The sequence below is a fragment of the Quercus suber genome, unplaced genomic scaffold (assembly GCF_002906115.3).
Source record: "Quercus suber isolate HL8 unplaced genomic scaffold, Cork oak 2.0 scaffold_182, whole genome shotgun sequence".
NCBI classification, from domain to species: Eukaryota; Viridiplantae; Streptophyta; class Magnoliopsida; order Fagales; family Fagaceae; genus Quercus; species Quercus suber.
In genome coordinates this window covers 208,735-235,681 of record NW_027069640.1, presented here as the reverse complement: position 1 = coordinate 235,681, position 26,947 = coordinate 208,735, and the positions used below count along the sequence as shown (strand labels likewise).

General features: G+C 31.7%; 1 protein-coding gene across 2 annotated transcripts; it reads left to right on the top strand.

Annotated features, from left to right (window-relative positions):
* The first annotated feature begins 77 nt into the window (after positions 1-77).
* On the top strand, positions 78-11,080 carry LOC111989500 (cyclic nucleotide-gated ion channel 1). Of its 2 annotated transcripts, XM_024021291.2 has the most exons (8): positions 78-245; positions 3,451-3,517; positions 6,863-7,292; positions 7,424-7,630; positions 7,995-8,293; positions 8,488-8,599; positions 9,151-9,453; positions 10,279-11,080. In XM_024021291.2, the coding sequence occupies exons 3-8, from the start codon at positions 6,924-6,926 to the stop codon at positions 10,729-10,731; spliced, it is 1,743 nt and encodes a 580-aa protein (XP_023877059.2). In that variant the 5' UTR covers positions 78-245; positions 3,451-3,517; positions 6,863-6,923; the 3' UTR covers positions 10,732-11,080. The 2 variants fall into 2 exon arrangements, with proteins under 2 accessions (XP_023877059.2, XP_065634448.1); XM_065778376.1 differs by lacking the exons at positions 78-245; positions 3,451-3,517 and adding an exon at positions 5,212-5,435.
* The last annotated feature ends 15,867 nt before the right edge of the window (positions 11,081-26,947 follow it).

The window sequence follows — 26,947 nt, the reverse complement described above, 5'->3', positions numbered from 1 at the left end:
CTGGCAAACTATGAGAGCCGCAATTGCCTTATCTGTAAATTGCTCTTCCTCACCCTTATTTATTCAGAAGAAAAAATATTGCAACTTCCTCACATTTTGAAAGTCCTATCACTCTATACCTTTTTCTGCCAAAAAAGAGAAAATCCTATCACTCACCACTCTTTTGTTTCCGGATTCTCTAGTTCGACCTCGTAAAAGTAAAACGCCCCCTAGCTAGGCTGAGTTCTACAAGCTTCAACTTCACTGTAAGTAGATACACCTTCTCTCTCCTCTATCATAATATCTCTTGCTCTATATAAAGATCTAATTTGTAACCTCATATATATATATATATATATATATGAATACACTTATATATAATAAGATGCATAATATAATTCTTATATATATAATTGAAATATTATTGATAGTTATTTTTATATTTTGTTAACTTTTTTAAAAAAATTGTAAGGATATTATTATGTATAAAATGTAAATTGTCTATTTTTTTTTTAATTATTGTGAAACACATTTTTTTTTTTTACAATTCATTTATATTCTAGACTTTTTAATTTTTGTACTTAATAACTCACTTGGATAAATATTTATGATGTGATCCCACATTTGATTCTAAAATTAAGAAATAAAACTCTATATTAGGACATATGACGCAAAATTAGAACTCTAATTTAAGTTTCTCTCAGATTTTACCTATTATTTTATATATAAATTTGTATTGTTTGGTTTTACCATGATGAAACAACAATTAAATGTTTTTTTTTTCTTTTTTTAACACGGATTGAGATTTGGAGTTATTGCACCCTGCAAATTATCCTTCAATGAATATTGAAATTTTTAAAAAATTTACTTTTAATCTCAGTTCTTGGATTTTTTTTTTTAACCTTTTAACTTTAAACTATTTTATTTTTGATATTTTTAGCTCACGTTAGCACGGTAACTAATTACAGGCTATATGAGAATAAAGTAGCGATAGTGAGCTATATGAGAAATAATAAAATTTCCAACTCAATAGGTGTGAATTTGTTGTGTACGTTGCATAATTCTTTCTTCTATCTCATGCATGATTATTTAGAGATTTTCTTATATTATTCTTTATTAAATAGTAACAAACAGGAAAAAAAAAAAATTTGTGGTCTTTTTAAACTATTCTTTACGTTCTCGTATTTTTAAAAAATGTATCACAATATTTCATAGAAATATTATTTGATTCTTTAACTCCTAATACTTTTTAATTTTTCTTTGAACTCTTTCGTTTCACATTCCGGCACGCCCCTAGCACCCAGATGCTACGTTTGAGAGATTCTGCAGTAGCAGTAAGCTATTGTGTGAGAGATTCTCGATCATGCGAATAAACAAATATAGTAATATACTATTAATTCCTGCGCCACCTTCAGTTCAATTTAACCACATCCTTAATTTTATTTGGACAAATCTACCTTTGAATTTTTTTTTTTTGGAGGTGTTTGTATAATTTTGTCATTAAAAAAAATTGAAGTAAAAGTTATGATTTATGATTTAAAAAAAAAAAACTAAAGTCAACATATGTCCTAATCTCCTCACATAATTATTTGTTAGCTGTCACGCATTCCACTTGATTTTTTTTGTTATAATTTACAATTTTTATTAAATTTAATAATTTATGTTGGTAGTTGAAGTTAAATGGTGGAAAACCTACAAATTAAAGAGGAGAAGGACAGTCTCATACCTCCCTCTCACTCGCAATAGGTGGAATTGAGATATGTTGAGAGAGTTGTATAACGAGATTGTATGATAAGATAAGAATGATGTTGATATCATAGTTATCATCACTATATTGAATCAGTGGTTGAACCATCAAACTTGTAAGGGTAATGTCAGGGGAATATAAAATAGTACAATTTTTGGCACAATTCGTCACGTGGTGAATTGTGAGTGGTAGATGTGTGATAGTGCTAGTTATAGTAAAAACTGTGTCATTTTATGTGTCTTTAGCATTACTCAACTCATAATTGTACAAATAATAGCAGACTTAGGATTTGATGTCATGGGAGATAAAATTTATAAGCACAAATATAACTCTTCAATATGGAAATTTGGAGTTACAAATAATTTTACAAAAATCTTCCATCATGATCTTATGATACATAGAATTTTGGTGATTTTTTTTTTTTTTTTTTTTTTTTTTTTTTTTTTTTTTTTTGCGTTTGCATAGGCAATTAAAAATAAATAAATAGATAAAATTCAAACACCTGTTTATTAATAAATTTTCCCTCCTTGCTCCTTCCTAAAATTAAAATTTTTAATGTATTTATTTATTTTATTATATATCATAATTATTAAACTATATTCTTTTTTTATATGTCAAACTTCTTCTAAAAAAATCATCATAATTTTTAGAAATTTATAAGGATAATATATAGGGATTGAAAAACAATGGAATAAAGAAATAATTATTTTTAATCGAAAAGAGAAAAAAAAATATTAAATTTAAAAAATAACAAAAAATTAATTAACATTTTATCTTTTCATTAATTTATGATGATATTTACACAATTAATTCTAAAGTTTAATTTTTGTTTTTCACGTTAAATTTTGGAGTGTTATATATATATATATATAATAGTTAATTAGGTATTTTCGAAATATAATAAAATGATGCTCCCTCTTCTCACATTCATAATAGACTCTATCATGATTTTAATAAGTGGATCCTACCATAAATGTGAGAGGAGGAAGCATTATTCACCCTACTCTAGGAATACCTAAGCATCGTTCACATGAGATATATCTGATATTTATCTATCTTTTAAAAATCCTTTAGTGAATCATAAGTGGAAAATTGTTTTAAAAATCACTTAATGACATATTCATACGTAAACAAACACCAAGTAAATAGGCAACAATAATGAATAGACTATTTTGGAATACCTAAGCATCGTTCACATGAGATATATCTGATATTTATCTATCTTTTAAAAATCCTTTAGTGAATCATAAGTGGAAAATTGTTTTAAAAATCACTTAATGACATATTCATACGTAAACAAACACCAAGTAAATAGGCAACAATAATGAATAGACTATTTTTGTGTGGATTTTCTTGCATTTATTAGAATATCACTTTTTTTTAAAAGGAAAATTAGAATATCACTTAATATTTATACGGATGCTTCTTTATTATTCAGATAGGTCTTAAAGTACTTGTTTGCATATTATACGTACCTGTGCATGTAGCTTATAAATATTTTGAGGTCAAATCCTAGTTCCATCATTGTCTTAATGTGCATAGTCTATAGAGAGGTTGCATATATCTTAAAGTACTTTTTTTGAGGGTCCATATCTTGAAGTACTTGAAAAATGGAATTTGCTTAATCCGTTTCCCACTTTTCATAGATTAAAATTAATAATTTGTGGTAAGGTGCGTTGGGTCTTATTCATAATTCAATGACTGATTCTTTATTTTGGACGTAGCCTCGTTGAGAAGCTTTAGATATGAGTTACTGTGGCCTCGCAGAAGAAATAAAGGTGGAAGATTTAGGTATGATTCATCCTTCTTAGTTAATTCTTTTTTTTTTTTTTTTTTTTGATTGTAATCTCTTTTGTCATATTGGTGAAATAATTAAATTCATCATTTTTTAACATCTTAGACTTTTATGAGAATTGTTCTTTTATCATGATATTAGTGATCAAAATGATTAAATTTTGAGCTTGAACTATATCTTTGTTCAACCTCTCAAACCAATGTAGACCTATATATATATATATATATATATACACACACTTATAGAATAAGTAAATTAACCATAAGTCAGTCTTGGGTTCTCTAGCATATTAACACTTTTCATAGCATTTTGTATGGTATAAATGGAAAGTAACTTTTTTTTGTTCTTTTTTTATATTTTTTTATTAAGGATGAAATTTTCAATTATAATTTAGAATCTATAATATCAGGGATGGAGTTAGGACTATGAGTTAAAGGGGGCGACTTTGACCTCTAACCTCTAACTTGGCGGCTTCTTAGCCGCTGAGGTTTTTTTTTTTTTTTTGGTGAGTTTTTGATGTGTGCATTTACTGGGTAAAAACAAAATTATTCTATTTAAAACATTTTAAAGGACTAGTTGTTTGTTTGAGTAAAATTGGTTAATTAGATTTAATTTTTTTTAGTTTTACTATTAGTTATTTTGTTGTTGTACAAATGTTTTTGGCTAGTATATGTTGTTTTAGAATTTAGATCTATAAATTTTTTAATGGTGGTTTAAAATGAGGAAAATGCTAGAGGTATATTGTTGATATAATGAGTGATTATTGTAAATAAAAAAGTGACGTAAATGATAAGTCCAGATGCGAACCAATAAGAATTTGTACCTCAACAGTTTGTAAAAATATTGTAAATAAGTTTGTAACTGTAACGTTACTCTAAAAAGAATTAATGTATTATGAAGAATATAATTATATATATATATATAATATCTAATATTTTTTTTTTTTTTTTTTTTTTTTTTTTTTTTTTTTTTAATTTAGGGGGGGGCGAGGGGGGCCGGGGGAGGGGGATTGCCCCCCATGGTCAATACATGCCTCCATCCTTGTATAATATATATATAAAAAAACTAAAGACATTTGATATTTGACTTTTTATTTTTATTTTTATCTCATAATATTGCCACATAAATATCGGAGACATTGCAATTTTTAATTGAATTTAAATTCTATTTTATATTTTAAACACTTCATAGAATTTGGGCATATCATATTTTCTTTAAAGGGTTCCATATACAAGAGAAAAATAATTTAATGTTTATGCGAGAATATATAATTTCAAATACAAACACAGTTAAAAACTTGATGCACGGGAGTCACTAATTAATAATGTTACTTTTTTTTTTTCTTCACAAAATAATTCAAATTATATTATAATTAGTTATATAATCAAAGCTACAATTCTCAGGGCGGAGCTGGCCCCCCCAAAATTTTTAATTTCCCTTAGAGTATATAAAAAAAGACATGGCCCCTCCAAGAAAATAAATCCGGCCCCCCAAATTATTTTCAACAACCAGTCCAATACAACTTCAAATAAAACAAAAATATTATCCACATTTAGCCCAACCGGCCAGCCCAAAATCCTTAATATTATACAAACTTCTTCTCCTCTAAACTAAAAGCCACTTCTAGCCCCAGCCCAACCCCAAATATGAAATCCTCCTAATCCTAATCAAACAAAACAAACTCTTACATCAGTCATCACCTCATGCTTCTGCCTAAATTCCTAGTCTTCACGTAGTCACACCTCTGCGCTCTGCTTGATGGCCTCGGTTCATGCTGCCTGAATTCCCAGTCCTCACGTCATGCGGTCACGCCTCTCCAGCTCACCATGACGCTGTAGCTCCACTAGTCGCTGACCTCACCTAACCTTCATTGCTCAACCTCAAATCCTAAAGCCCTTACCTCAATTCCTCAAGGTATCTCATTCAGTCATTCTCATCTCAGTTCTCTCTCTTTTTACTCTAGAACTGAACTAAATACAAATAGCATAATAGAAATATCAAGTATGTGTATGTGATATCTTATGCCAATAAAGCTATTATATTTATTTGAATTTATCTTTTGGGTTTATTGTTATTGGATTCTTTATTCTTGACCTACAGACCTTTATGACTCAGCCTTTTGCTTTTTGTGTTGTTGTCTCTTGAGTGGGTTTGGGTGGGGTGAGGGCGATGAGAATATGTAAGGATGAATTTATATGATAATTTATTATACTATCTTCCAAGTTAGTTTATCATCATTTTTTGAATTGATTTTTTTTTTTTTGGGGGGGGGGGATTTAAATTAGGTGCCAAATAATGAGCAAATGACAAACAATTAATGCATTTTTTAAGAAAAAGTTGTATGTCATTCAAAAATTAGGTAATCTGTAGAAATAAATGTTGATACTTCAATGTCTGATGAGCGTCCCTCCAAATGTTCAAGAATTTAATCTAAAGTGATAGACCATGATCCAGAATCACGTAAATAAATATACGAATTCCCTATCAACGAACAAGATGAAATTCGACTTGCAAGTCCATATCAACCTAGAAACATAGAGTATCCATACAAATGACCAAAAAATTATTGTTGTAGTTTTCAATTTTCATGGTTTGAATCACATGAAAATTGGTTGAATTATATTTTAGTATATCTCTACTACAACCCGGCCCTCCCTAGTAATTATTCCTGGCTACGCTCCTGGTAGGCTACAATTAAATGTCAGGAACCTTTTTTTTTTTAATAAGTGAAGACCAAGAAGGTTTCGATAACAATACAAATCAATTTGAATTATGAACCAACTACTACAGTAAAGTACTCCATCATATGAACCCATTTGAAGTGATTGTATATGGTGAGATATGCTTATTAATAGAAAAGTACTATTATCATTATTATGTAAACTAATATATAAATTTAAATTCTATATTTTGTATATTTAATTAGAATTTTAGCACATCATATTTTCAATAATCACCCATTTTACTCTATCTTCACCACCAAATTTATCTTTGTTCAATAGTTGAGGGACTACAATTATGATACCCACATTCTAAATTGATTAGATTGAATTTAATTGTATTAGTGTGTGTGATGAAGCCATGTGCTGAGATGTTTACTTGTATCAATTGTATTAATTGTAGTAGACACCAAATGTTTACTAAGTAGATCTTAGTCATGTAAGTAATTATGAAGAGTCTTACTTGTAACTTGATTAGTCCTTAGGGGTATAATGTCGTTGTGACCTTAGTATTTGTTAAACCGTTTCATCCTTGTTTTTCCTGTTCTACTCTTACCATACATAGTATAAGTTTCACTTAGTAATTTTATGTTTTATATATATATATATATATATTTTCAGGACTGATGATCTTGAGGGGAATTACTCGAGGCATAGAAATGAAGCTGAAGGTCAACAGTCCATGATTGAAGGAGGTGATTCACTGGAAAGATCAAGTAGCTCACCGCTTGAGCAGCATCACCGAATCTTTCAAACGTGGAGGATAATATTTGGAGTGTCTTGTGTGATTGCAGTATCATTGGATCCTTTGTTCTTTTACGTTCCTGTGATCAACGAAGAGAACAAGTGCATTGAGTTGGACAAAAAGTTGAGAACCATATCTCTTATTTTGCGATCTGTTACTGATATCATTGGCATTATAAATATTATTTTGCAAGTTCTTAATCGTTATACAGACAAAAACTCGGGAGAAGACAGTGATCCTAAGAAAATACCAAGGTGGTGGCTATACTTCCTAATTGACATTCTGGTTCTTCTTCCCTTCCCACAAGTAAGGAGAGATTTCTTCAGCTAATTTGTTTATGGTGAAATGCTATCTCATAGCAATGATGACTTATATTATTTGTGCCACATATATATTTATCTTTTTCATCTGTTAACTCTGTTGTAATATCTGTTCAGGTGATAATTTTAATTATTTTTCGAGAACTGAAAGGCTCAAAATCTTTGAACATGAGAAAGTTGTTGACTTTTTTGGTTCTCTTCCAATATGTGCCAAGAGTTGTTCAAATCTACAGATCCTGGAAAGATCCCAACAAAGTTTCTAATAAAACCCCCATATGGGTTAAAGCTGCATTCAATTTCTTCCTGTACATCATTGCCAGCCATGTAAGATTGACTTCAAACTGATTTGATACTCACGAAATTTTACCTTGACAAGTATCATTTAAAAAAAAAAAAAAAAATTCAAAGTTTTGTTAGTTTTCATGAAAAGAGTTTAGATTTTAAAAACAACAATCTTAGTGAATCAAAAGCATTTATTTCGTAAACACAAAAAGAAAAATATTTAGATATAATGATTATAAATTGTGAAATAATTCATTTTATTCATTGTGCAATTGCATGGATTATATATCTTGCACAATTGTATGAATATTATTGTTATTATTAATGTTTTTGCTTTACAATTATTATTATCTGGTTTGGATAGATGAGGAATTAATTGATGTTCTATGGCTCACTGGTCATTTAGGTATTGGGAGCCTTTTGGTATTTTCTTTCTATTGAACGAGAGACGGCTTGCTGGCATAGGGCCTGTAGTGCACATAAGGAATGTAGCGAAAGCTCTTTCAATTGTGATCACAGTTCAGGAAATTACTCATTTCTAAACGATGTTTGCATTATAACTATAAGTCCACCAAATACAACACCAAATACAACCTACTTTGATTTTGGAATATTTTTTGGAGCCCTTCAGTCTGGGGTCGTGCAGTCCAAAAGTTTCCCAGAAAAATTCTCTCAATGTTTTTGGTGGGGCTTGCGAAATCTAAGGTTTGTACATATTATTAGACTGATCAGCTGTTCCATATTTCTACTTCAGAATACTTTTTATTAATAATTATATGCATATTGCATTATTCATGAAAAATTTGTAGATTAATTCCTACGTTATTTATTGCATGTATGATTAATTTTAAGATAATTAGTATATCTAACACATTATATATGGTTGCTCTGTTTTGCAGTTCTCTTGGACAAAACCTCCAAACAAGTAACTATGTCTGGGAAAGCCTCTTTACAATTCTCATTTCTCTCTTTGGCTTACTATTATTTTCGTATTTCATTGGAAATTTGCAGGTTAGCGTCAATGCTTTGCTTTTCTTTTTCTTTTTGTCAAAGGCATAGGGTTCCTATTTCCTCGTTTTACAATTATGAACTAGAACTTTAGTTAGCCTGATAACAAGAGGTGAGCACTAGAGTGGTGTTTAGGTTTGACTTGGAACGACACACCTCACATGTTTTGTTGTATTATAATTTAAATAATAGAGAACTCAATATTCAATACTCTATCATTAAAATATATATATATATATATATTTTTCTAATTCAATTTGAAACAGAACACCAGATTGTGCAGGTGTTGGAAAAGTCTGTTTCAATATAAAATGGGAACGGACACCCGAATTTATTTTGACTTTGGATTTAACTCTGCAAATTCCGAACATACATTTAAGGATTGATATGAAACCTTAACCTTCTTTTTAAGCAACACTAATAAGCATTAGATTATCTCAATCTTTTGGCAATGAATTTGTCATAGTGAATATACACACGGAAAATATACATTTTTTTTTTTGTCTATCTAATATAAGATTTGACAAATTTAACTCACTAGTTGAAGTGGATAGTTATACATGCAATTGGAAACTGCAAGAACGGAGGAGGAACGAAAGAAGGCGGAGGAGGAACGAAAGAAGGCGGAGGTGAAGATGAAGGTGAAAAGAGAGAAGATGAATGAAGCGAAACGCCCAATAGAAATATGGATGCTCAAACACAGATTTCCTCGTCAAATGAAAATAGATATTATGCAGAGCGTAATAAACAGTTTGGAAAGGAAACAAGATGTTAATGTAAAGAACCTGTTACATCATCTTCCTGAAGAACTAAGAAATAAGGCTAAACGCTTCCTCTACTTAGATTTACTTAAAAAAGTGAGTTCGTTTGCTACTATAAATTTGGTAGATAACATTTTGTCCCTATGCATAGAATAGTAATATTATTGATTTCACATAAAATAAAGATAAAGAAAAAAGAAAGAAAGAGAATAATAAATATATAGGTTTAGTAAATTGATGGTTTAACCACCCAGGTGCAGCACTCATGCCTCTATATATTATACCTATGAAAAATTTTGTCTTGTGTCTTATTTTAAAGTTAATATGACTTAATCGTGACATTCATGACTCAATTAAGAATCATATGTGAACTATTTTAAAACATTATTAAAATTAAATGAAAATATATAAAAATTAATTTATATGATAAAATACAGATAAAATTTTATTGAAAAATAAAAAATTTAAAAAAATTTAAAATAAATAATGAAACTTTTTAAAAATTTGTTGATATTTTGATAATTGATCAATTTTTCATTGGAATGAAATTTTAATTTTTTAAATATTTAGAATAAAGTTTTGTTTAATGACAAACCAGGTTAATAATTGTAATGTACTTTATGTGAATCACATAGTCAAATTATGCTATTCAACTTATTATAACTATAATATACAACCTAGTGAAGGGTCTTATAAATATATAGATTTTTTTTTATAGAATTTTTATTTAGTAAAAAAATTAAAATAATGATATGGAAAATTATGGCGTTTCAAAAAAAAAACTTATCCAATATGAAGAAGAAATCAAAGAAAATGTCAAAACTTTTCTGGCCTATTATGTTATATTATATATATATTAATTGCATATTTGATCTCATCGATCGCATTATTCATCTGGATTGTTTTTACTTTTTGAGTTAGTTGCCGGTGCTTGAAAATATAAATGAACAACTGTTGCTAAAGATATGCGACTCTCTCAAGCCAGTCTACTACAATGAGAAGAGCTACATTGTTCGGGAGGGAGACCCAATTGATGAGACGGTCTTCATTACAGATGGAATTGCATGGAGCTATACAACCAAAAATGATGAAGCAAATGTCTCCTCCCTCGCTGAGCGGCTTGGAAAAGGCCATTTCTTTGGAGGAGAACTTCTTGAATTCGTGTTGAAAAACCCCTCCTTGCCCAAACTCCCGGTTTCTCCAAGAACTGTTAAAACCCATGGACCAATTGAAGCCTTTACTCTAAAGGCTGAGGAATTGAAGAAAATAGTCTGTAAGAACTGGATGTGTGTTGGCGAAGGGCAATCGGAACCTTTCGCAGCTAATGTGGTACAAGCAGCCTGGCGCCGCTATCATGAAAGTAAAAAATTTTGAAAAGTTCTCCCAGGGCGGCAGATAATTGCTCGAGCAAGATTTCCATGTATCATGCATGCTGTGTAAGGAATTCTCAACTGGGTCTTTCAGAGATTGTAATTTACTACTATCTAGTTGTTTAGAGTATTGAATGAAGGATTGACTAGGAAAAATAAATATCTTCTAAATTCGAGCTAGTGTTGATGTAAGGTTGATTTGTCTTTTCTTTCTTCCCAAGAAAATGGATTTATTTGCTGAAAAAAAAAAAAGAAGAGGTTTTCATTTAAGTGCTTGTTCTCTGCAACTTCAACTGTGGTCTTCTTAAGGTCAAAATGTAAGTGCCGTCTAATATTTTGGTTAGACTATTTCATTTTTTGTTTATGAAAAATCTCAAAAATTCCATGGACCAATATTAAGGAGTGTGAAACATGGAATATAATCTCAAGTTTAGGACTCGCATTTTAAGTTTGTTGAACTTATCGTTCAAGTGTTTCCCAAGAGAATTTTCATATTGAATTTAAAACACATCTAATGAGATAATTAGTTCCAGACTTGCTAAGAAGCTTTTATATATATATGGTTGAAGCCCAAAGTCAAAGGCATGGCTGATAAAAATATTGGAGCTAATTTTATTTGTCAAACTCATCTTCTAAATTCAAGTAACAGGGGCCACGTTCATTAACAAATAGGACCAAACCCAGTAAGATTTTAATAAAATAGAGGCCCAATTCGTTTTGTAGTGTTGCTTGGTACTTTTAGATTAAAACTTATTAAAAAAGAAAAAAAATTAACTTGGGTTGTCCTAATAAAAATCAAGACAAGTTGACTTCTGATATCTATATCATTTTTTTTTTTTTTTGAGATATCTCAAAAACTCCCATGAACCGATAGTAAGGTGCATGAAACTTAAAATCTCAAGATTTACAACATATCTTTCAAGTTTATTAAACCCACTATTTTAAGTGTTCCTGAAATCACGTTTTGTATTGAATTCGAATTTAAAACACAACTAATGAGATGCTTAAGTAGTTCCATACTTGCTTAAAGGTTTTAAATATGATGGTTGAAGCCCAAAGTCAAAGCGATGATGGATAAAGATGTTGGAGCTAATTTCATTTGTTTCTTTCTTTTTTAATATAAACTTGCTTGACATGGACTTTATTAATGCTAAATTCTTCCAAAAGGAATATTTGTTAAACTCATCTTTCTAAATTTAAGTCATTAACAAATAAGGCCAAACCCAGTCAGCTTTTAACAAAAGAGAGGCCCAATTACTTTCGGGCACGCAGGGTATTTCACACTTTCTTATTATAAAAATGTTGATTATTTTAAAGTAGTGTGTCACAATACAATAATGCTAGTTTCAGTTTAACCCTTTTGTTCCGGATAAATTAGTGGGAAAGGGTCCAAGTAAGTAGGTGTATATCTGGTAAACGTTCAAAGAATCAAAGACCTTTCACCATTTGTTTGTTTTCCACCTATTATTTAATTCATGGTTTTGTCACGTCAAGCTTTGGAGTTTCTGTAATTTTTCTTCTCATTCACATTCACATAGGTTTGACTTTGACTCTTATTTATTTAACAAAATAAAATATTATATAATCTCTAAACAATATTTTATTTGAATATTAAATTATGGTATACGACATGGTTATAGTATAATGCCAAAATGATTCCGTTTTGTAAGTCGTTCCTTAAAATTAAAAGACAAGTTTTCTCAAAAAAAAAAAAAAAAAAAAAAATTAAAAGACAAATGATAGCAAGTTGGCTGCCAATGCACTGATGCAGAACCTCATGGACAGAGACAAGATAATTGTACGAGATTCTAGTACAAAAATGAGGACAGTAGTTAGCTTGTCACACATACAAGCTAAATATAATGAAGGTTTTACGGCCAACTAGCAATCATGAGGCTTTTATTTAATACTTTAACTTTCCATTTCTTACTTTTAATATCCTAAGTTCCCATTTGCACTTGCAATTTTCAGGTCAAGTCAATTAGCAAATTGCAAAATATACATACTTTTATATATATTACAATTTTATTTTGCTGAAAATTTGTGCAGTTCGATTTTTTTTTTTTTTTTTTTTTTTTTTTTTTTTTTTTTTTTTTTTTTTTTTTTTTTTTTTTTTTTTTTTTTTTTTTTTTTTTTTCAATTCTCCAAGAACCGTCAAAACCCATGGACCAATTGAAGGCTTTGCTATAATGGCCAAGGACTTGAAGAATGTAGTCACTGAGTACTGGGAGTGGGTTGGCAAAGGGCAGTTGGAACCCTTCGCAAGCAGCTCGGCGCCGGCAAGACGAAAATGAAAATCGTGAAAAGTCTTCTCAGGGCGGTGGATAATTGCTCGGGCAATATTTCCATGTATCGTGCATGCTGTGTGAGGAATTCTCAACTGGGTCTTTCAGAGATTGTAATTTACTAGCTAGTTGTTTAGAGTATTGAATGAAGGCTAGATTAGGAAAAATAAATATCTTCTGAATTCGAGCTAGTGTTGACGTAAGGTTGATTTGCCTTTTCTCCAAGGAAGGCTGTACTTGCCCTTTTGATTTTGTTATTCTAGACTTTCCTAATTCTGAAGAACTATGTAATATTTTGTGCTCAGATGCCTCGGGGTTGTACACCTTAAGGCGTAATGCCACAACATTGTCTGTTTTAAGTAGTTAATGTTATTTGACTCCCCTTTTAACCCAAAAAAAAAAAAAAAAGATTTGCCTTTTCTTTCTTCCCAAGAAAATGAATTTATTTGCTGAAAAAAAATGAGGTTTTCATTTAAGTGCTTGTTCTCTGCAACTTCGACTGTGGTCTTCTTAAGGTCAAAATAGAAGTGAAGTCTAATATTTCGGTTAAACTATTTCATTTTTTGTTTATGAAAAATCTCAAAAATTCCATGGACCAATATTAAGGAGTGTGAAACATGGAATATGATCTCAAGTTTAGGACTCGCCTTTCAAATTTGTTGAATCTATCTTCCAAGTGTTTCCAAAGAGAATTCATATTGAATTTGAAACACATCTAATGAGATAATTAGTTCCAGACTTGCTAAGAAGCTTTTATATATAATTATATATGGTTGAAGCCCAAAGTCAAAGGCATGACCGATAAAAATATTGGAGCTAATTTTATTTGTCTTGAGATGGAGTTTTTTAATGCTAAATTCTTCCAAAATGAATTTTTGTTAAACTCATCTTTCTAAATTCCAGTAACAAGGCCCATGTTCATTAACAAATAGGACCAAACCCTGTAAGCTTTTAATAAAATAGAGGCCCAATTCGTTTTGTAGTGTTGCTTGGTACTTTCAGATTAAAACTTATTTAAAAAGAAAAAAAAAAAAAAAACTTGGGTTGTCCTAATAAAAATCAAGACAAGTTGACTTCTGATATCCATATCATTTCTATTTTTTGGTTTATGAGATACCTCAAAAACTCCCATGAACCAACAGTAAGGTGTATGAAACTTGGAATCGCAAGATTTATGGCACATCTTTCAAGTCTATTAAACCCACTGTCTAAGTGTTCTTGAAATCACGTTTTGTATCGAATTCGAATTTAAAACACAGCTAATGAGATGCTTAAGTAGTTCCATACTTGCTTAAAAGGTTTTAAATATGATAGTTGAAGCCCATAGTCAAAGGCATGACGGATAAAGATGTTGGAGCTAATTTCATTTGTTTCTTTCTTTTTTAATATAAACTTGCTTGAGATGGAGTTTATTAATGCTAGATTCTTCCAAAAGGAATTTTTGTTAAACTCATCTTTCTAAATTCAAGTCATTAACAAATATGGCCAAACCCAGTAAGCTTTTAACGAAAGAGAGGCCCAATTACTTTTGGAGCGTTGCTTAGTAGACACTGGTAGAAATTTCGGGCACCCATGGGTATTTCACACTCTCTCATGGCATAGCTCGTTCTTGCGAACTCGTCCCCATGAATAAGTTTTGTCTTTTAAGTCTCAAACATACTACAAAAGTTAGGGCACCACTTTATTTATGGGAACTAGCACAGCTCTCTACTGCACAGCTGGCGGCTCCACAGCTCTCTTTATTAGATTTTGTATATATAATTTAGATTTCTTAGTAATCACCCTAAAAATAATTCCTTGAACTGCCTCTACTTCTTTTCTTTTCAATGTGGAACTAAATTTTTCAATAAGATTAGCGTTCTTATTATAAAGATACTGATTATTTTAAAGTAGTGTGTCACAATACAATAATGCTAGTTTCAGTTTAACCCTTTTGTTCTGGATAAGTTAGTGGGAAAGGGTCCAAGTAAGTGTATACCTGTTAAACGTTCAAAGAATCAAAGACCTTTCACCATTTGTTTGTTTTCCACCTATTATTTAATTCATGTTTTTGTTACATCGAGCTTTGGAGTTTCTGTAATTTTTCTTCTCATTCACATTCACATAGGTTTGACTCTTATTTATTTAACAAAATAAAATATTATATAATCACTAAACAATATTTTATTTGAACGTGAAATTATGGTATACGACATGGTTGTAGGATAATGCCAAAAATGATTCCATTTACTTGTAAGTCATTCCTTAAAATTAAAAGGAAAATTGGTAGCAAGTTGGCTGCCAATGCAGAACCTCATGGACAGACAAGATAATTGTACGAGTTTCTTGTACAAAATTGAGGAGAGTAGTTAGCTTGTCACACATACAAGCTAAATATAATGAAGGTTTTATGGCCAACTAGCAATCATGAGGCTTTTATTTAATACTTTATCTTTCCAATTCTTACTTTTAATATCCTAAGTTCCCATTTGCACTTGCAATTTTCAGGTCAAGTCGATTAGCACATTGCAAAATATACATACTTTCATATATATTACAATTTTATTTTGCTGCAAATTTGTGCAGTTGGATTTTTTTTTTTCGAATATTTACACTGTCATGCAGAGCTGGCTGAGTGGACTTTGGAATATAAATTAACAGTTCATCAGTTGGTAAGAAAAACATTAGAATACTATTAATTAGTGTAATGCTTGAGGAAGACACTAATTAAACAATACAATACTATTAAGTAGTTACTAAGTATGTGAAGGACAAGAGCTTGCTTTTCTTATTACTTGTAACTTCATCCACAAACTTTCAAAATCCAACGACAAAGCCAATTTCAGCCACTTTTTGCTTTCTCCAAATGATGGTCTCTCCTGCTCTGCCTTGTAAAATGCCTGCCACTCAAGTTTATCAGGTTCGATTTTGTTATATAAATTCTCATTCTTTTTTTTGGTAGGGGATACTTCTTTAGAACTATTTATTGTTTTTTTTTCAATACTTTCCAAAATATAATTAGAAAGTGTTTTTATTTTTTATTTAATTTTGTGTGCTTCATTTTGGCAATTAAATTAATTATTTTTGGAAATTCAGAGCTATCTTGTTAACAAAAACAACAAAACAGTAGAGACAGGAAAAAAAAAAAAAAAAAAAACCCTGTCTCAAACAATTCAACCTTTGTCAGAAAATCAAAAACAACAAAACAGTAGAGACAGGAAAAAAAAAAAAAAAAAAAACCCTGTCTCAAACAATTCAACCTTTGTCAGAAAATACTCTGCTTCTACAACACCAATAAAACTATATACGGCAAAAAAACCACAGATTTTCTTGAAGGAAAAGATAAACTCCAGCTATTACTATCCATTCTTGCTTTGATATCCAATCTTATATATTCTTTTAATCAATTGCTCTTCTATAAGGACCCCCCTCCATGGACTCTCTGGTTTCTTTGCATAAGGTTGATCTGAAATCAGTACCCTTTAGAATCCTGATCCCCCATTAAACCACTTCCATCAATTGCCTACAAAGCCTTCTAGTGAATGAGCATTTGAAGAATAGATGTTCCTTGCTGTCAATACTGTTTCTATAGAAAACAGTCAAACACAAGCACAGTCTCCTTTGTAGCACCATTGCAGCATCCTTTTTCTAGTTGTCAACCTATTCCTCAAAGTCAACCAGCCAATAAACCCATGTCTTGGATTAGTTTCAGGGAACCATATCAATTTCCGCCATGGAACTTCATTTTCTTTATGTCTGAGTTGCTCCCATGTTGCATCACAATTCAATTTTCTTGTAGGAGATGTGATCCAAACAAGCATGTCCTGTTCACCCAATCTGATGAGGCTAAGTTTACTTTGAACAATAACCAAATCATCAGATCTAGCTGGGGACCAAGCCCACTTCCCATTAAGCAACACACACTAGTTTTGCCCCAATGGAGCTTGCTGCATCATGCACCATTCTATACCCATAAACTTGGTACAAGACTCCATCTAGATGCCACCAATCCAGCCAAAGGAAGATATTTTTACCATCTCCTACTTCAAACTTCAAGAATTGCCTATCCTCAATATTCCCTCATTTGAGTAAATTTCTACAACCCCAAGTGCTTTGTTGTGGAATTTTAACATTTCAAAAGCACTTACCCTTCAAAGTCTTGCTATTTTTATTGAGATAGGAATAAGTAATTTTATAAAAATCTTTGCTTCTTGATCTCATGATGCACAGTTTCACAATGACTATCTTTATTGCTTCTGGCCAGTCAAAAAAAAAAAGAAACAAATGTCTTAGGGTGCACAGTGTGGAAAGATTACACTATTGAGTAAATGAAAAAGGGGAATTTGTTTAATCTGGTTCACAGCTTTTCAGGAATCAAAATTTCTTTGGTAAGGTTCTTTGGGATCTATAGTTCAGAGATTAATTCTTTATTTTGGACATTGCGTTATTGATACAATTCCGTTATGAGTCAACTAGTGCATCGGCGAGAAAATGGTCGTCAAAGGTTAGTTTCTTTTACTTTTTGCACCACGCATGCATTGAGAGAGGCTTTAATTGTTTCACAGTATCCACATTTTTTCACATCATATGTAAAATGTGGATAACTAATGTAAAAGCATGAATATTGTGTAAAATATTTTACATCTATATAGGTTAAACAATTAATAATTACCCACATTCACGTGTCAGTAATTTGAATCAGCAAATTCTTCAAGTTGATCGTTCATGTTTAACTAATTCTTTTTATTCTTTCTTTTTTTATTTAATTTTTCTCCCAGTGAGATAACTATGGCTTATTTCTTGTTTGACTATTTGAACCAACTTATTTAGATGCTTTTATATTGGTTATTACCATTATAAACATAGACAAATAACACTTCAGGTCCTTAACTACTAGTTTGGATTGAGGAGGAGGGAGGGGGAGTGGAGTAGAGTTAGTTAGAAATCACCTTGGCTGCAAAACTCTACTCTACTCTCTCTCTCACCTCCTTAATCCAAACTGACCATAAAGTTGGGCTAATTTCTTAATTTTTTTTTTCCTGGAACCAAAAGCCTTAGTCCCAAAACTTAGAATTTGGCTATGGTTCCTCAACATGCTAATTAGGATGAGCTATATGTTTTCTTTCTGCTTTGGACATAGACTATTTGGCTAAACCACGTCATGAATTATGCTTATGCTTTTGTACCAACTATCTATCTTTGTCCCAACATCAATTCTGACATTCTCAAAAATCTCATATTTCCTTTATGAATGGTGCGTTTGATGTTTCTTCATTCGGTATTTTTTTTTTTTTTTTTTCTACTCACCCCATTTATGTTTTCTATGTTTTTGTTCAGGAGTCATGAAATTATTGAGCTCGGAGAATACTCGAGGAATGGAGTTGAAGCTGAGGGGCAACATTCCATTAAAAATGGGGCAGATTCAGGGGAAGGAAGAACACCACCATTGTGTTAAATTACCGATTGTCCCAAAAGTTTAAGTTATTAAGATATGGTAAATTTAATCATTTAACGAATACTTCTAACACTCCCCCTCACGTGTGGGCCGAAATTACCTTTTAATAGGTGAGGCCCAACACATAGGAATTTAAATGAAAGGTAAAGTGGAGGAGACAATGATCGAACTTAGGATCTCATGCTTTGATATCATGTTAAATTACCGATTGTCCCAAAAGCTTAAGCTATTAGAATATGGTAAATTTAATCATTTAACCAATACTTCTAACACATTGCCCAGGACAATTCTTGACCCCCAGAGTCCGTTCCTTCACCTATGGAATAAAACACTCCTGGTGTCGTGTGTGATTGCAGTATCGGTGGATCCTTTATTCTTTTACATCCCTGTGATCAATGTTGCTAAGAGGTGCCTTATGTTGGAGAAAAAGTTGAGGATCGTAGCCTTAGTTTTGCGGACAGTCACTGATGTCATTTACATAGTGCATATTATTTTGCAATTTCGGACTGCATTCATAGACAAGGTAGTCGAGGAAGGTGCAGAAATTACTAATCGATATTCTTGGAAACACTTCATAATCGATATTCCTGTCATTCTTCCCATTCCACAGGTAAGGGCAGCTTTCTTCAGCTAATTTGTTTTTATAGGGAAATGCTATTACATTCATGATGAATGTTTTCTTTAGGTAAAACTCCATTTAGTACCCTAGCATGTATATTATTATGAGCTGATAGTTTGATAGATTATATTTTTATAGGAATTACATTTTATTCCTGTAAACTATATGATGAGGGAGACACAAGAAGATTATTATTTAGTATTATTTATATTTGCAAGCCCATTGTATTTTTATGTTTTAGGTCCTATTAGTTTATTGGGCTTTTAGTTATTGGGCTTTTAGTATTTTAATTTAGAAGTAAGGTTATTTTTGTAATAAGGCAATTACGGTTTCCTAGCCAATTAGAACTAGAGTTTAGCAATCCTTTATAAGCAACTTATTGTACTCCTTGAGGAGATAGCTAATATTTTGATGAATGAAAACAATGGCCGTTTGGTCTTTTTTTAGTCTGGTGCTGACTCCAGGTCTACCCTAGGTGCTGACTCCTAGTGGTTTCCCCGCTTGGTGCTGACTCCAAGCAAGGCCTAGGTGTTGACTCCTAGGTCATATCCCTTTATTTTTCTATTGTTTAGTTTTTGTTCTGATTGTCCTGCGTCAGTTTTGGTATCAGAGCAAACACCGATCCGTTGAAGAATTACCGCAGGAAAGAATCAGGAAAAAAAAAAAAAAAAAAAATCACATACCCAAAAAAAAAAAAGTTGTTGTCCTATAATTGTGCTACCCGTCAGAAGACTCTCATTGCAGAGATTTTTCTTTTCAGTTTTGAACCCACTCAATTAAGGAGCCAAGCCCGTGACTATCAAGTGCAGTAAGTTAACCACTGACAAGGTGAGCTATGGTAATATCTGACGCACCTTATTTTGATGGTGATGATACTTATCCACGAGATTTTGTCAACTGGATAAATGGGATGGAGCAATTCTTTGAGCAAGCAAATTGGGCAGATAATAAAAAGGTTAGGTATGCCAAGTTGAAGTTAAGAGGTCACGCACAAAGGTTTTGGGAGAAGCTTGAATATTTCCGCTATGTGGATTATGAACCTGCCATCAGTGTGTGGGAAGATATGAAAGAAAAGCTTTGTGATGAGTATTTGTCACCATACTATCGAGCTAAGTATCTACCCCAATCTCAGTGTGGTGCTTTTCAAGTTGAAGCAAATATGATGAATCCTTATTCTCATCCCATTTCATGTCCTCAATGCACTTTTGAACAATCTACCAAGGAAATATCTACCAGGGAAGTAACAGAATTAACTGTAAAGCTCATGAAAGACATTCAAGACAAGATTGCTCAACACAAGAAGACTCAATCCATTCAATTGGGAAATCAAGGACATTAGATCACAATGAACTTCTTGCTGCCCCAATAGGAGACAACATTGATGATGATATCTTGGTCGTTGAGAATCCTCTAGCAATACCAAAGTCTAATGTTGACACAAACGTACATGCCTCAACATGTGTTACTTTAACATGCGTGCAGGGAAATGAATCTATTGAAGAGCAGCAAGGTGAAGAGATGGCACCTAAAGAGAGTATTACATTAGAGGGTGCACATGATATGAAAGTTGAAGTTGTTGAATGTGTTTCTGATCAACCCTCCACAGTCCTTGAAGATCTACATCTTGGTGAAGTCGAAGAGGTTAAAACTACAGTGCTTCCTATGGTTCATAAGGTTCAAGATGAGATTATACTGATTCCACACATTGATTTTGTTATTCCAAATGAGTTTGATGTGGTGGAATTCAAGGTTTTTCTTTTCCCTGTGCTCCCTAAGGTGATTCTAGATTTGAAGCAAGTGTTACTTGTCAACATCCTAATCCTTCAACACTTTAGAACTCGAGGTCGAGTTTTCTCCAACCAGAGGAGAATGATGAAGGAGACACAAGAAGATTATTATTTAGTATTATTTATATTTGCAAGCCCATTGTATTTTTATGTTTTAGGTCCTATTAGTTTATTGGGCTTTTAGTTATTGGGCTTTTAGTATTTTAATTTAGAAGTAAGGTTATTTTGTAATAAGGCAATTACGGTTTCCTAGCCAATTAGAACTAGAGTTTAGCAATCCTTTATAAGCAACTTATTGTACTCCTTGAGGAGATAGCTAATATTTTGATGAATGAAAACAATGGCCGTTTGGTCTTTTTTTAGTCTGGTGCTGACTCCAGGTCTACCCTAGGTGCTGACTCCTAGTGGTTTCCCCGCTTGGTGCTGACTCCAAGCAAGGCCTAGGTGTTGACTCCTAGGTCATATCCCTTTATTTTTCTATTGTTTAGTTTTTGTTCTGATTGTCCTGCGTCACTATACCTATCCTATACTTACCTTTTAAACTATAAGAATACACACTTACCCCCTAAATTGTTAACTGCATAACACTTACCTAGTTAAACTACATGAATGTATATTTACCCCCTACACTATTACTCATATAATACTATGCTACTATGAGTAATAATTTAGAGAAGTAAGTGTGCATTGTCATAATTTGTGACAAACAAATTTTATTTACTATTTAATTTAGAAACTCATTTTTTATGCATAAATTTAAGCATAGAAACATGAAATTTAAACATTTGACCTTTGAATTTGTTATTGACCTCAAATAATTTTAAAATTTTGCAAACATGTAGATTTAAAAAAAGTTAATTTAATCTAGCGGTTGATTTGTTAAAATTCACATCTAATAAAAAAAAAAATTAAGTGATATAATATAACTTTTACCCTAGTTGTAAGTTTTTAATTTGATACTTAATAGTTATAAACTTACTATATATAAGTTGTGGATTTTATTTTATTTTATTTTTTTTAATTTAATATGTGAAAAATAAACTCACATATTTTTTTAAAAACATTTATATATTTTTTATTGAATATTATCAGTTATGAATGTAATATGTATTTTATTAATTATTTATAATTTTAAAATTATTAATTAATTATTTATGGTATCATTGGTTCAAGTTTGATCAAACCAGAATACTAAGAACCACTCTCTTTTCAATATTTTGATTTATCCGGTATTTAAAAATATGGTGCAAATAACTGAAATCATGACATCTACACGGAGTGTGCACCCTACCTGCAAGCTTGGGTCCAGCGGGCTGGGTGTCACTATAGTTATACCACTAACTCAGGTTGTTCCTCCTACCCTTTTATTTTCATTAAAAAAAATAATTACATTTTCTTTTAAAATATATAACGTAAGTATTTTCTTTTATTTTTAAAAAAAATTTGAAAACCTGCACAAAAACGGCTTTGTTTCACTTTGTTAACAACAAAGTTGAAACGGCCAGTAATGGAAGGAAGGACTTTGATTGATCCCTTGAATACATTTATTGTGTTTTGTAAGCCTTTTTCTTTGTTTATTTGGTTTATTTTGCTACGTATATCTTTTTAACATAAAAATAAAATAAAATTTTTGTTTAAAAAAAAAAATTATTATGGGCATAACTGTATGTTTGTCTAATTTATTTTTAAACAAAATATGTTAAAAGAAAATAAGGTATACCAAACCAATCTTAAGAACCAATTAAACTGATAGCTCCTATACAAACTTAAGGGGACTAAATTATATCATATTTTTACTTTTTATTTAAATTAGTTTACGTTTTTCTTTTACAAAAACTACATTTTTAGAATTGGTTTTATCCAGTTTCAGGAGAAAAAGAAATAATTTTTTTTAAATATTTTATCCTGCATGACTAGATTTTATCGTTGACTCTAAACTTGTTGCAATTTATTCAGGTAGTACTTCTTCAAATAGTTTATTCTGAAATGAGAAGCACCAGATCTTCAGATTCTATTAAGTGGCTGAACGCTCTCGTTCTCTTCCAATATGCGCCAAGAGTTCGTCAGATCTACATATCCTGGAAGGAACTTACGAAAAGTAAAGGCAAATTTGTTGGATGGGTTAAAGCTGCGTTCATTTTCTTTCTGTACATCCTTTCCAGTCATGTAAGTTTCTTGAGGTACTGATTTTCATATTTATCAAGGAATTATAAAATTGCTCGGTTTTATTAAGATCTGGTTCAGGAAAATTGCAACACCCAAAGTTACTATTCAATCCAATAAGATGTTTCACCAAATTGGTATATTTATGGAAATGATGTAATTTAAGAATTGATTTGTCAATATTTATGTACAATATTTTTTTTTTTAGTAGAATAACGTTACTTAAAGTTAAACATTTTTATTATTTATAGATATGGTAGAATTTAAACCTATAGTGTCTATTTTATAATGATTATTTTTATCATTAGGTCAAGATACCAGTTGATTTTAAGTATAGGCAGGTTTTGAACCTTATATCTCGATATTATAGTTAATTTTTAGTGTATGCAAGATTACCCCATATATCTTATTCGATAATAAAAAATTTTATCAACTAAGCTAAGTGAAACCTACCATAAAGTTACACAATTCAGCCTTTTTTATTTTTATTTTATTAAGTTTTTGGTAGGATGACTTGCTCTTTCATGTTTTTTGTTCATCCTACATTCTAAGAAAACAAAATTTTGGTGTGTGCTTACTGTTTATACGATAAAAATAATCTTGATTTGGTTTTGACGTTAAGACTAAATTATGTTCTTGAAATTGAGATCAACATGGAGTCTGATATTAAGATCGTGATGTCTAAATCAACCACCAGACTGTCGGTCAAACTGAAAATAACATAGTACAAGTTCAGACCAAAATTACTACATAAAAGAATAATAAAATTTAGTCCAGTCCTTATATATTTTTTAAGTTTTGATTTATGAATTCACATTTAAAATCTAAAGATATTTGACATTAAATTAAATTATAATTAAGACTCTTGGTGCAAAAATTAAAATACAATTATAATAAAATGAATTCTTGATTGAGCTTTACCTTTAATATTACAAAAGAGAAAACCTATTCAACCAGTTTTGTAGGTTGCCGTGATATAATAATTACATTTTTTTTTTTAAAGAACGTAAAAACTTGATGAATGATTTTTAATGTCATGTTCGTCTTTCAGGTAATTGGAGCCTTTTGGTACTTTTTCTCTATTGAACGAGAGACAGTTTGCTGGCACAAAGCCTGTAAAAATCAAAGTGGATGTGGCCGAAGTTCTTTTAGTTGTGCTCACTCGGGAAATTACACATTTCTTGATGATCTTTACCCTATAAATGCACCAAATTCAACGCTATTTGATTTTGGAATATTTCTTGAAGCCCTTCAATCTGGTGTTGTGCAGTCCTCAAATCTTCCAACAAAATTCTTTTTCTGTTTCTGGTGGGGACTACGAAATCTAAGGTTTGCATGTGCTAGACTGACCATTATTATATATTGATCAGCGATTTTGATTTTTGTTTCCTTATGATCATACTATAAAATAAGGGAGTCAATACCGTACTGGAGGCTGTACTGATTTGGCTATCTGTACGATATATTTCGGATACCAATCAATACCGGTATACCGTTTCGGGTTTACCGCTATTTTATATTATATATATATATATATACATACACATAAAATAAAATAAAATAAAAAAACAATTAATAATATTGTCAGTACAACAAGAATCATGTCTACCCAACTAACATTTAGAACCACATTGTTATTCCAGATATTAAGTACGTGTAAATAATAGAGAAAAAGGTCCAACACTTCTCTTATTCTAGTTTTTCTCTTCCCTTGTCCCACGTTTATTTTACTCTTTCATTTTTTTTTTTTTTTTATTTTATTATTGTTGCAGCCTGAAGCTTTTTTTTTTTTTTTTTATCATTAAATATCAACTTTACCATTACAAAAAAGAACAACATCTATTATCCATTGGCTAATGCTCCATATCTTCCAAAAAGAACTACATCTATTATCCATTGGCTAATGCTACATCTATTATCTATTGGCTAATGCATATCTTCCGTAGATTGGCAGGCACGCCTGAAGCTAGTTGCCTGCTAACATCATTCCTATTTTCAAAACCTATCCTATTTTCAAGTTCCAACACATTAGCTTCACACGCTATCTCATTACAACCACCCATATCCTCTTCCTCTTTCAAATTAATTTTGTCATCACCTTTCACTTTTTATTTCATTTCTTCCCCCCCATTAGTTACAGATATCTCTCTCTCTCTCTCTCTCTCTCTCTCTCTCAGTATCAGATGATTCACATCAGGTCTTACTCTTTTAGCGCATCAGTCCAGTTTATTTTTTCTTCGCTTCAAACCGATTTCCAGTGCATGAATCATCGACGCCTCTCCTCACCACCAATCGGTATTTCATTGTCACCGATGTGATAAAGAGGAGGCAAAGAGAGACAGAAGTTTAGTGTGGCCTAAGAAGAAAAGGTACCGGTCCGGTATCCACTAACCGGCCGAAACAGTCAGATTTTGCCGGTACGGCCGATACGAGGCCGGTACAACCAATATTTTTTCCAGTACGAAACAAGAGAGGATTTGTACTGGTGCACTGGTTGGTACGGTATATACCGGCCGTACCGGCTAATACGATACGAAATTAACTTTCTTGCTATAAAATGCTTTTATGGTCTTTCTTGATATATCTCCCAAGTAGATTTCTTTGTCTTAACTTATTGTTTTCCCAAGAGTTTTTACTTCGTAGATTCTTACGTTATAGTCATTCTAGTTAAAATTCTAAGATTAGTATGTTTGCGCCATTTTTGTAGTTCTTCTAGTCAAAACCTTCTAAAAGTTCAATATGTGTCTAAAACACCCTTGAACGTTTAGACCCCAAATAATAAAATATCAATTCAAGCTTATAATCAAACAATTAATGTGCGGAACATGAACATAAGCCAATCACAGAATTGATAACTAATCTATACCAAATATAAACACATCTATAGCAGTAAATAAAAGGCAAAGATAAAGAGAAAGAAGATGCAAACACACGGACAACACACGATGTGTTATCGAAGAGGAAACCGAAGTCCTCGGCATAAAACCTCTCCGCCGCCCTCCAAGTAGTCAAATAATCCATTAAAGAATGTAGTTGGGATACATGAACAGCAGAAGACCCTCCAAGCCTAATCTACCAAAGCACCTAAGCCCTCCAAGCTTCTTGCTCTAATGAGGTTACATCGAACATATTTCTTCTTTAGCTTTTCAGATTTTGCTACTAGACCATAGCATCAACCAATGTATATTGGTTCCTTCCAAACTGCTTCCTTTAGCACCAAATGAATCTTTTCACAAATGTGGGTGTGGTGAGATAAGGATTTGGTCAATGGTCTCTCAAGGATGTGACAATGGAGAAGAAGAAAGTAGAGGAATTTGTAGAAACTCTAAGGTAAAGATTAGGGATGAGGCAATTTTGTTTTTCTCTAGGGTTTCTCTCACAAAATTCTCTCTACAAGCTCTCTCAATTTAGTGGGTATAAGGGTCTATATATAGTGGTGTGTATTTAGAATACGAGAAATCAGTTTTTACCAAACAGGGCTAATTGGTGGTTTGACCTCGCGGCTTGTCCAAGTCGTGAGTTCAAGTCGCAACGTGATGACTTGGCTAGTCTGGGACTTTTGTTCTGTAGTGCAACAGCTGGCGCGACCCTTTATCTCCCCATATGTATATCTCACGTGCCTGCAGTTGGTGGCTTGCCAGTCGCGAGTCAACCGCGAGTCCTAGCCGCGAAACTTTGCTTTATCTTCTAACACACTACCTTTACAATAATCCCACCTAAATACAGGGTTACGAAGTACTTAAATTACAAGCAAATTGGCATGGAATAAAGCCAACAAGATGGTTGATAAATTTCAACCTTACAATCTCCCCCTTTGGCTATTCCATGACAAAACCCTAAAACAAACTCTAGACTTAACGTGTGAGTTGGGAACAGTTGGAAAACTCACTAATACCTAATTCTAGAATCTGTGAAGTTTTAGAACCATAAGA

Coding starts and splice junctions, on each gene's coding strand:
- LOC111989500 (XM_024021291.2), top strand. CDS start 6,924: ATGATTGAAGGAGGTGATTCACTGGAAAGATCAAGTAGCTCACCGCTT. Junction 7,293..7,423: donor TTCTTCTTCCCTTCCCACAA/GTAAGGAGAGAT, acceptor ATATCTGTTCAG/GTGATAATTTTAATTATTTT. Junction 7,631..7,994: donor TGTACATCATTGCCAGCCAT/GTAAGATTGACT, acceptor CTGGTCATTTAG/GTATTGGGAGCCTTTTGGTA.